General features: G+C 37.4%; 1 protein-coding gene across 3 annotated transcripts in view; it reads right to left on the reverse strand.

The window, feature by feature from the left end:
- The window catches only part of CCDC91 (coiled-coil domain containing 91), a 475,330-nt gene that overhangs the window by 163,492 nt on the left and 299,692 nt on the right, over positions 1–12,146 (reverse strand). For all 3 annotated transcript variants that reach the window (XM_027844380.1, XM_027844381.1, XM_027844382.1), the window contains one exon: positions 10,048–10,155. In XM_027844380.1, the coding sequence (XP_027700181.1) occupies positions 10,048–10,155 (108 nt within the window). The remainder of the gene's footprint in view (positions 1–10,047; positions 10,156–12,146) is intronic.

Below are 12,146 nucleotides of genomic sequence, written 5' to 3' on the forward strand. Positions count from 1 at the left end.
ATGTTAAAAATTGTTTTCACATGCAACTGGGAAATAAAATATACAGTCAATAAGTTATAGAAATCTAACCTGCCCTACAGGAAAATAGAAGGAGAAGGGGATAAGAGAATGGGGGGAGATAGAAGAGAGGGCAGATTAGGGGAAGGGGTATTCAGAATACATGCCATCTTGGGGTGGGGGGAGGGACCAGATGGGGAGAAAATTTGGAACTCAAAATGTTATGGAAGTGAATGTTGAAAACTAAAAATAAATTACTAAGAATAAAAAAAAAGAAAAAGAATTTTATTCATCCCTTCTTTAATTTTTATGACCACAAACAACAAAAATTATAATCAATAATTAACCTTAAATGAAAAAATTAAAACTAAACTAAATTTAAAATTGGAAATTAAATAACCTAATCCTAAAGAATGGGTAAGTCAGACCTATTTCAACCTCCAGGAGCCAAGATGGCAGAGTAAGCAGTAAATTGCTCTCACCCTCCCTTACTGGCCTTTAAAAACCCAAAGAGTATTGCCCCAGAAAAAATCCTGAAATAGTGGAGCCAGTAGAAAAATGAGGTATGGCAGTCTTCCAGCTCAGGAGGCTAGGGGAATTAATGGGGATTAATTAATTACTGTTGCTGAAAAGGATAAGTGCAGGTTGGGAGGCATCCCAGCAAGCCAGCAGCAGGCCCTACCTCAGCAAACCAGCAGGAGATCCTGAGTCCCAGGGTGGTGGAACAGGGAAGTACCAACACCAGGCATAAAATCAACCACCACCACCACCAACTCCAGCTCTGCACCAGGTAGACTACCAGATACCTACAGACTCCAGCTGTCAACACCTGAGGCCCCATCACACAAAACAAGTAACTAGGCCCCTAGCCCCAGCACAGGAAGTCTGAGACAGTGCCCCCTGTGCCCAGAAGCATAGATAAACTTTAAAATCCAGAAAAAGGCAAACAACATGAGCAAGAAGCAACGTAGAAAAACAATGACCATAGAGAAGATCTTGGTGACAGGAAAGATCAAAACACAAATTCAGGAAAGGACAACTCTGTCAATATACCTACATCTGAAACCTCAGAGGGGAATATGAACTGGTCTAAAGCCTAAAAAGCCTTCTTGAAAGAGCTCAAGAAGGATTTTAAAAGGCAAGAGAGGTAGAAGAAAAATTGAACAATTCCTTTAAAAATACAATTGGCAAAATGGAAAGAAAGTACGCTGAAGAAAACAACTCCTTAAAAAGTAGAATTGGCCAAATGGAAAAGGAGGTACAAAAGCTAACTGAAGAAAACAATTCATTGAAAATTAGAATTGGGCAAGTGGAAGCAAATGACTTTATGAGACATCAAGAATCAGTCATATAAAATCAAAAGAATGAAAAAATACAAGAAAATATAAAATACCTCATCGGAAAAACAAATGACCTGGAAAACAGATCCAGGACAGATTTACTATATATACAAATATATTATATATATTGTATAATATATATTACATATATAAGAATTACTGGTCTACCCGAAAGCCATGATCAAAAACAAGAGCCTGGACAGCATCTTTCAATAAATCATCAAGGAAAACTGCCCTGAGGTCCTAGAACCAGTCTGTGGGCTGATAGCTCCAGGTGCAGCTACAGTGGCTGCTGATTCAGTCACTCCCAAGGCCTGTTCTTGTTTTGCTGGGGATGGGGTTGTATTGGCATACCCTGCATTGGACTGCACTTCTCTCTCACCCAGTTCCAACAGACTCCTCCAGCTGACCTTCTAAGTTGTTTCTGGCGTTTGTGGTCTGAGAAATTTGGAAACCACCAGTGCTGCCAGTGATTCAGCCTGCTCCAGCTTTGCTGGGGCTGGGTCTGTGCTGGCACGACTTGAGCTAGACTGTGCTCCTCTCTCAGCCCTTTGCACCAGACCCTTCCTGTCCACCTTCCATGTTGTCTTGGGCTGGTAATCTGCCTCATTCTGTCTTTTTTGTGGGTTCTGCTGCTCTTGAAATTGTTCAGAGTCACTTTTTTAAAGTATTTGAAAGCGTTTGGAGGAAAGCTCAGGCAAGTCCCTGCTTTCACTATGACATCTTGGCTTTGCCCTATCTGCTTCAGTTTTATGGGAGAGGTCATCCCACCTCACATTCAGTCATGATTACTAACTGTGTATTTCCCTCCTTTCACCTCCCCTTGTTTGTCCTCTTTCTTTCACCTTTTCCCTCCTCTCTTGTGTTTTGGTTCTGTCCCCTACCTCCCTCATTCTGGCCTCTCTTCTATCAGTCATCTCCCTACTTAATCTCCTCCCCTCCTACCTCCCTGTTGGGTAAGAGAGATTTCTGCATTCAATGATTGTGTATAATATTCCCTCTTTGAGTCAATTCTGATGAAAGAAAGGTTGAAACAATGGCCGCCCTTCACTCTCCTATTTTCCCCTACACTGTAATAGGTTTTTCTCACCTCTTCATATGAAACGAATTATTCCATTCTACCTCTCTCTTCCTTCTGTATTCAGTGTACACTTCTTTCTCTCTCCTTAATTAATTTTTATGTCATTCCCTCAAATCCTACTTATATCCTCTGCCTATGAATACTCCTTATAGCTTTATTATTATTAGTGGTACAATACTTTAGATTTACAAGTATCATCTTCTCATATATGGATGTATTATTTTTCCCTTTTTATGTTTTTTTTTTAATGGAACTTTTTTTTTTTTTGGTGAGGCAATCAGGGTTAAGTGACTTGCCTAGGGTCACACAGCTAGTAAGTGTGAAGTGTCTGAGTGTCTGAGATAGGATTTGAAATCACATCCTCCTGACTCCAGAGTCAGTGCTCTATCCATTATGCCATCTAGCTGTCCCTTTATGTTTCTTTTGAGGCTTGATATTGGAAATCAAAAGTTTTTTTCAGCTCCATTCTTCTTATGAGAGTTTGAAATCCTTTTATTTCACTGAATGACTTTTATTCCCTTGAAGTATTATGCTTAATTTTGCTGGGTAGGTGATTCTTGGTTGTAGTCCCATCTCCTTTGGCTTCTGGAATATCATGTTCCATGTCTTCAGATCCTTTAATATTGCAGATGCCAAGTAATAATCTTTCATTAATTTCAGGATCAGAAACTTTAATCTATAGCTTTGTGAACTTATAGTTCAAAAGGAAAAAAAAATTGTGATTTGCCTTTGTTAAAAAAAAAAAAAAAGGCTCAGATGTGGGTTTATTGACAATGTTGTCCTCTTCAGAATTTCTGCCTTGATCTTCACTGTCCCCACAATAAGAATCTATGGTCACTGTATGGTTTTTTTTTGCTCATGGTGTTTGCTTATTTCCTGACCTTTAAAAAAACTGAACTCTCTCGCGTGGGAGCAGGGAGCACTGACCTGAGCTTCTTGTGCTGGGAGCCCCAGGCCTGGTCACTGGCTTTGTGTGCTGGGGCCTTAGGTGCTGGCAGTTGGGGGCTGTAGGGTTCTGGCAGCTTACCTGGTGTTGGGCTGGAATCAGCAACACTGGAGCCCTAGGGGTAGGGGTGGGTACTCTGGCCCCTGGAGGTTGCCTGCTCATCTGGACCTTTCGGTCTTTTCTTTGGTTCCTCGCAGATGGATGTTTTGCTGTTGCAGGATATTTCTCCACGTGGGGCTTTCCCTCTTGGAGTTGTGCTTCCTAGAGTTTTGCTGAGGCACGAGGAGACTTGGCTGCCAGAGAATGTCGTGGCACATGGTGGTTTTATGAGCCAGTTTTGAATGGTTCTCCTGTCCCTACTGAGGCATTCGGGGGTCTTGGTGTTGCTGTTTGCCTGCTCCACCACCTGAGATTCAGGATCTCCCCCTGGTATGCTAAGGCGGGGCTTTCCGCTAGTTTGCTGGAACATCACTTCTGTACTGCTCCTTCTCCCCCAGAGCAAGAGGGGCTTTTCCCATTAATCCCCCAAGCTTCCTGGGCTATAGTACTGCTGCACCCCATCTTTCTGCTGGTTCAGCTGTTCCAAGGTTTTTGCCTGGGGTAATATTTTCTGGGTTTTCAGAGGTTAACAGGGGAGAGTGGGAGATATTTACTTCTTACTCCTCCATCTTTTTTGCTCTTCTTTTCCAGTCTTCTTACTTTGAAATTTGAGCTCTGTTCCTGGAGTCAAAGGGGCACTGTCTCAAGCTTCTTGTGCCAGGGACTGTGGTACCTGGCTGTTTATCTCTTGTTGAATGGATATTGCCCTGAGACCCACAGAGGTATCTGGTGTTGCTCTGAAGGCATTGGATTGAGGGGGCCGGCACTGCAGGAGGCCATAGGAGGTCTGGCAGCTTACCTGGTGCTGAACCAAGGTCCCAGTGCTGGGGTCTGTCCATGTATTGAGGCCTGTCTGCCTAGGTCTATGCTGAAGCAAGTGGTGGATCATGGTGCTGGCATCTGCTTATTCACCTGTTTATGCTGAGGCACTTGGGGGATTCTAGTATTAGCATTTTCCCATTGCCTGGCTAGTGTAGCATTTGCCTTCTACACCACACTTGGGCTCCCGCTGGCTTGCTGAGGTGGGTCTTGCTGCTTGGCTTGCTGGAATGTTTCCTGTTTTAGACTGTGCTCCCCTTTTTACCTGAGTGAGACAGACTTTTCCTGCCCACCTTCCAAGTTTCTTAGGCTAAAAGGCTGTTTCACCCTGTCTTTTTGCTGGTTCTGCTTTTCCAGGATTTTTGGGGGGGCGATATTTTATGGTTGTTAAGGAGGTGAACATGAGAGAATTAAGGCAATTTCCTACTTCACCATCTTGGTTCCCTGAAGTCCTCCTCAATCTAACAAATTCTCTCTTTCCTCAATAATTTTGCACATATATTATTCCTCTCTGAAAAAAATACCTTATAACCCAGAAGCTGAATGTAAGGTTATTGAGAAACAAGGACATTTTATTTTTGTCTCTGAGTTTCTAGTATCTAGCATTGTTATTTGCATATAGTTGGCATTGAATAAATTTTGTTGACTTAAATTCAATAGATATAAGCTTAAGTAAAAGAGTCATGGAGATGTTATTGGATGGAAATTCAAAGTGTTCATTCCCCAGTGAAATTACATATATTATTTTTATTCGGCTATTTGTGTTCATATTAGTTCCTCCAATAGAATTTCAGTTCCTTGAGGCCAGAGACTGTTTCTTGCTTGTTTTTGTATCATGAGGATCAGAATCAGGGGCTCTAAACAAATGCTTATTGAATGAATAAATGAAAGACATCTTTTTGTTTCTTATATCACTTAACCCATTAAAGATATAGGTTCGGTTATAAATTTCTGACTTCTGGAAGAAAACTTTTGCATTATTTAAATGGGCAGTGCACTCAATTGAGAAGAACATCTGTTTTTGATCAAAGAAGGTTTTGTAGATAGATTCTTACTCTTCCCCAAAATTAGTTATTTTTTCCTTTTAAATAATTATCTTATAATTTTTCAAATTAACAATGATTTCTTTTCCCTGTCACCTACTCCCTGCACCAGTTGACACAAAAATAAAAATAAAATACTTGTAACAAATATACTGTATATTGGACATCTCAAAACTGGATGTATTATAGACATCTTATACTCAGCATGTATAAAAGTGAGCTTAATTATCTCTTCTTTGACACTAATAAAACCCTGACACAACCATGATCACCTCACACTCAGACTACTGCCATAGCTTTCTAGTTGGTTCCAAGTCTCTCTCCACTCAGCTGTCAGATTGATCTTCATAAAAAATGGGTCTGACATGTCACTATTCCTTCTTCCCCTAATTTAATAAACTTCAGTGGTTTCCTATCATTTCCAGGATCAAATATAAACTCTTCTGATGACCAGAGCCCTTTATAACCTGGCTCTGTCCTACCTTTCTAGTCTTCTTATACAGCTGCCCCTTAAGCCCCATATATTCTGACATCCAGTCACACTGGCTTGTTTGCTGTTCTTTCCATATGACAATATATATCCTAATTTTGCATTTTCATTGGTTTTCTCCCATGCCTGGAATTCTCTCCCTCCTCAACTCCACTTTCTGACTTTTCTGGGTTTCTTCAGGTCCAAGATAAAATTTTACTTTCTTCAAGAAGCCATCTGTGATCCTCCTTAAGGCTGGTGGCCTTCCTTCCGTGATTAGGTGGCACAGTGCCAGACTTGTAAGAGGAGTCAGGAAGATTCCTCTTCCTGAATTTAAATGTGGCGTCAAACATTAACTAAGTGTGTGATCCTGGGCAAGTCACTTAACCCTGTTTGTCTCAGTTTCCTCATTTGTAAAATGAGCTGGATAAGGAAATGGCAAACCATTCTAATATCTCTGCCAAGAAAATCCCAAATGAGATCCCAAAAAATCCCCAAAAGTTGGAAATGACTAAAAAATTACTGAATCCTATCTTATTTGTACATAGTTGTTTGGATGTGGTCTCCCCAATTAGACTAAGAATTCTTTGAGAGAAGGGACTATTTTTGCCTTTCTTTGTATCCCTAATGCTTTGCAGAGTGCCTGACACAATAAATTACTATTGGTTTGAATTGATTTGACACAGTTAAGTGAAGCAAATTGGCCTTGTCTAAACACACAGGTCTCATTCTGCATTTTGAGTCCATTTTCTCTTTGGCAGGAGGTGGGTAACAAGGTTTATATTTGGTTCTCTGGAATCATGGTTTGTCATTAAGACACATCAGAGTTCTCAAGCCTTTCAAAGTTGTTCTTTTTAAATGTTTTCATCATATAAATTATCCTCCTGGTTCTGCTTACTTCATTCTGCATCACTTCATAGAGGTCTCCATCTGTCTCATTATTTCTCAATTCTTCATTGCCCAATAATATTCCATTATATTCATGAAAGATATTTTGTTTAGTCATTTCCCAAATGTTGGATACCTCATAAGTTTCTAGGTTTTTGTTGCTATGAAAAGAGCTTCTATAAATATTTTTGTAGACAACAATATTTTTCCTATTTCTTTGATCTCTGGGGATTAAATGTATAGTAGTTGTGTTCCTGGATAAAGGAGTATGAGAAGTTTAGTGCCTTTTTAGGCATACTTTCAAATTCCTTTTAAGAATAGCTGGGTCAATTCATAGTTACAACAACAGTGTCTATTTTGGGTTTCTTGCAGCCCCTTCAACATTTGTCTTTTTCCTCTTTTGTCATATTTGCCAATCAGTTGAGTGTGAGGTAGAACCTCAGTATTGCTTTAATTTGCATTTCTCTAAATATTTGTGATTTGAAGTACATTTTTTCATATGATTGTTGATAGCTTATATCCTTCCTTTGAAAACCTCCTATTCATAGCCTTTGTTTAACTATTAGGAAATAGTTTTTGTTCTTAGGAATTTGGATCAGTTTCTTATATATTTTGGAAAGGAGACATTTATCAGTAAAAAAACAAAAAAAAAAAACAACAAAACTTTTTACAAATATTTTCCTCCAGTTACTTGCTTTCCTTTTTAATTGTAATTTCATTGGTTTTGCTCGTACAAAAACCTTAACATTTTGTATAATAAAAATTATCTATTTTATCTTTTGTGTTTATCTCTACCACTTAGTTGGTCATAAACTATTTGAAAAATAATTCTTCCTTTTTCTTCTAATTTGCTTACGATTTCACCTTTCATATCTAAGTTGTATCCATTTGGAGTTTATCTCAGTTACTATATGGTAGGCAGCTAGATGGATAGAATGCTGAGGCTGGAGTCACGTACACCTGAGTTCAAATATGACCGCAGATCTTTAGTAGCTCTGTGACACTTGACAAGTCATAAAACCTTTGTTTGCCTCAGTTTCCTCACCCATAAGATGGGGGTAATCACAGCACCAACCTTATCGTGAGTATCAAATGGGATAATATTTGTAAAGCACTTAGTAGATTAAGTGGTACATAGAAAATGCTATATAAGTGTTAACTACTACTACTATTATTACTATTACCCAAGAGTTTGTTGGGAATTTTTAACTGGCTCTCCAGAGGAAAATATGTATATATAATACACTTCTAAGTTAAATCTGCATTATTAACATGTTCTCTACTTTCTTAAGTCTAGGCAAACAACAAAACAAGAAATTAGGCCCTACTTTGTAACATTTGCTAATTTTCTAGATGTAAATGCTCACATTGAAAATTTAACAATCAGTGGGACCGAGCTATAACACAACCCTGTTTTCACTAATTTTTGCCAGATTTCTAGTTTCCCCAGTATGATGATTAAAACTGGAAGATTTGAGCAGTCATTCATTTAAGTGCCTACTAGGTACCAGGCACTATGCTAAGCAATGGGAATACAAAAGTCAGTTTTTCATCTCAAGAAGGTGACAGTCTAACTGGCAAACAGAATTAAACAGAATTTACAGAATTCTATTTCAAATAAATGATTAACTTCTCTTACAATTCTATTCTAATTCCAGTAAACAGAAGGCTGCAACAGTTGACAGAACTCCCTCTACAACATTCTTAGCCAGTTGTTATCCAGCTTCCACTTCAAGACCTCCAGTGAAAGATAATTCACTAACTCCTGAGGCAAGCAATTTGCAAACAATTTTGAATGTTAGTATGCTCTTTCTGTTAGTGAATATTACTACTAGTACTACTACTAATAGTACTGCTGCTGCTGCTGCTGCTGCTGCTAGACTGCTACTATAGCTGCTATTACTACCAATAATAACTAACATGCCCATTGGTCCTAGTTATATCCTCATCAACTATGCAAAATGCTTGATCTCTTTTCCATATTACCTTACTACAAATATCAGAAGAGAGAAATATTTCCTCCCTTAGATTTTTCTTTTCAGGCTAAATAGTCTTAGTATTTCAACTGATCTTCATTTGATATTGTCTACTTGAAATGGATTAACTTATTAGGTATGAGTGAAAAGAGATGATTTCTAAGATTTCTTCCAAACTCAGAAGCTAATAATTCTATTATTCTAATTCTAAGTCATTTATAGGCCATTTCACACTTGTCCCAAACAAACTCTGGAGATGGCTGCCCCTAAATTTTTTGCATTAACAGGCTGAAGAATCATTGGCCCTTAGGGAAGTGCACATTCAAAACACATATTATAATTGTATAATAACTTACATATAGCACAAACTATAATAATAATGTTGCACAATACCTATTTACATTAATAGACATATTAATTAGAGTATTACCATATTCTTGTCTGGACTGTAGCACATCTGTTATTTTTTTCTGTCCATTCATATAGCTTGCTAAATATTTGTAGAGTTTATCCCTGTAAGCTTGGCATTTTACCATCTAAAAAGTGAATGTCATCTTCAAAGGAGGAGATTTTGTTGTGTGTTTCCTTTTTCAGATTACTCATAGAAACATTATGACAATATTACTTATGACCAGGTCCAACCAATTCTTGAGAAACTCCACTTTTCATATTTCTTTGGACAAGGAAGTCTTCACTGACCCCTCTCTTCTGTTTGTTCTTTAAGATTACACACTAAAAAGAAATCACTCTTTCACAGTGACAATTTTCATCTATCAAGTCACTTTTCTCCAAACTGCTTGTGAAGGTTCTTACTATATTACACACAATGATTATTATATATTCATAAAAGTTGTTTAGCTTATATAACAAATGTATAGTCAGTTGGAACTTTAAACTTTATAAAATATTAAACCCAGGAAACAATCTTTCAGACAAAAACTATGCAACTAAATAAACAACAACAATAACAAATAACTCTGAGAATTAGAAGCCAAAAATAAGTTTGTGTCCTTAAAAATTCTAAATAAATTTTAAATATGATTCTATCTAAAAACAAAAACACTAAAAACTACCTTAGTTGTCTTAATTTTTTTTCATGTCCTCTTTACACAATTTAGTAAATAACAAAGTTAACAATCAGGATCATCATTTATTATTTTGACTCACATATATTATATAGAACGCTGATATTACTGTAAGTATATCATGAAAAGTACCCAATTTAACTTAGAACTTATTTTTCCAGAAGAAAAAAATGAAAAACAACCTGAGAAAGCGTCATGAAAACAGATGCCTATAAATTTATACAGGGGACTGCCAAGGGGAGGAGAAGAGGACAGATCAAGGAGAATAACAATGTGTGCATATGGGGCTGTGAATTTTTATTACCTGAGCATTAAGCAACTCCTCACACTTGCGAGCTTGTTTTTCAATGGCAGAGATATACTGTTTTTCAATAGATTCTTCTTGCTGCTTAACTGTAGTCTGCAGTAATGCCTGAAAACAAGCAAAAAAGGGAATTTGTACAGAGAAGTTATTTGAAGTCCCCAGCTGGTATGAGAAAATTCTGACACCCTGAAAATTAACTTCAACATTCATGCATATCAGAAATCTTAGATTCAGGACACCCAAAAGACAGACATTTTAATGTCCTGAAGCACATCACACATAACACTTTTTTTAACTTTCTTGGCTATAAATGCTCTTGGAGCCAGGATTATAATTTTTTGGCTCACATGCACTCTTCACACACCTTCTCTTTAGAAAAGACTAAGTCATAGAGGAAGATAAAGAGGGTAAGCAGTTCAGTAAAATATAAATTCAGGTTTGTGGGGACCACACAGGACGAGAAGCATATGAAAGCTGCTAAAAAAAAAATCCAGACATATTTCACTGGCTGACAAAACTCCACATCCTCTCGGCACACTGCAATATCCCATGGGCCAAGCGTGATCTTCAAGACCACAAATCAAGTAAAAGCAGATGGAAACTCTGAGCAATTTTAAACATAAAAAGTACCCCCCAGGAAGTTCACACCCCTGATCTTTAGACATAGAAATCAAAAAGCACAAGTCAGAACCTCAAGACACTATTCACAAAATAAATAATAAAATCAGAGACGTAGACAGATATGAGTGAGCAGTGTAAAGGTTAATGATCAATTCACTACATTAAAAACAACAACAACATTAAACCAAAGGAATCAAATTAGCATTTCAAGATGCTGCATCCTCCTACTTCCTCAGTTCAGATAAAATCTTGTCTTCTTGTTCCCCTCTCCCCAATATGTATTATTCAATTGTGTTCCCAGTGTTATATTGCATTGCATATATGTGTATATGTATATGTATATATGCATGTATGTATATAAATGTATATGAATACATATGTACATGTATCCATATACATATATATTTCCATTCCAAAATATGTGCTGTACAATAGAAAATATTCTATTTTAAAACCATATCTGGATAATAAACTACTCATAATCACAAAAATAAGCTGAAACAGACATACGTCTCATAGAAAACAGATCTCTGGCACATTTGAGCAGACATGGAAAATGGGCCAAATCTTAAATAATCTCTGTTTTGAAAATAGATTTGCTCAGTGGGAATCAACACACATTAAGATGTACTTTAAAATGGGGGGAGGGAAGACAATTATCTTCATAATTTCAAAACCAATCTCTCATTTTGCAGGGAATTAACTTTGTTTTGCAAATTTGACTCTTTCTGACATTGCTGACCTGGTAATTCTGTAACAGTCAATCTAAAGTTGCAGGGGGGAAAAGCATAAGAAAAATGAAACTTTGAGTAAAAATTAATTAAAGCATAGGAAGTATTTTAGTGCAGTTAGGAAGCATCGTGGATACTGTGCCAGGCCTGGAGTCAGGAAGCCCCATCTTCCCAAGTTCAAATCTGTCCTCAGACACTTACTAGCAATGTGACCCTGGGCAAGTCACTTAACCCCGTTTGCTTCAGGTTACTCATCAATAAATGATCTGGAGAAGGAAATGGCAAACCACTCCAGTAGTTTTCCAAAAAAAAAAACCAACAACAACAAAAAACCAAGTATGGTCATGAAGATTTGGACATTACTGAAAAATAAAGTCTTTTAAACTTTAATCTGAAGATTGTCTTACTATTCATCATTGTCATGGCCACTGGTCTTAACCTCCCTGGACTCACTTTCCTCATCTGTAAAGGTAGAGGGGTCAGTGAGATGACCTCTAAGGTCATTTTCCACCTCTCGATCTAAGACCTTAAGAGTTACTAAAATCAAACTCTCTAACCTTTGAATGACGTTTGCTATGCTACAGCTAGTTCTCTTTTATATATATATGTGTATGTATAAACACATACAGGCATAGATGTCACATATTATAATCTACAAGTATATATTTTAACTCATTAATATATCCAAATCATATACATGTTACGCGTGTGTGTGTATATATGTGAGTTTTTTAGTTAGCATTTATA

This window comes from Vombatus ursinus, unplaced genomic scaffold, assembly GCF_900497805.2.
Source record: "Vombatus ursinus unplaced genomic scaffold, bare-nosed wombat genome assembly UNPS02014941.1, whole genome shotgun sequence".
Classification (NCBI taxonomy): Eukaryota; Metazoa; Chordata; class Mammalia; order Diprotodontia; family Vombatidae; genus Vombatus; species Vombatus ursinus.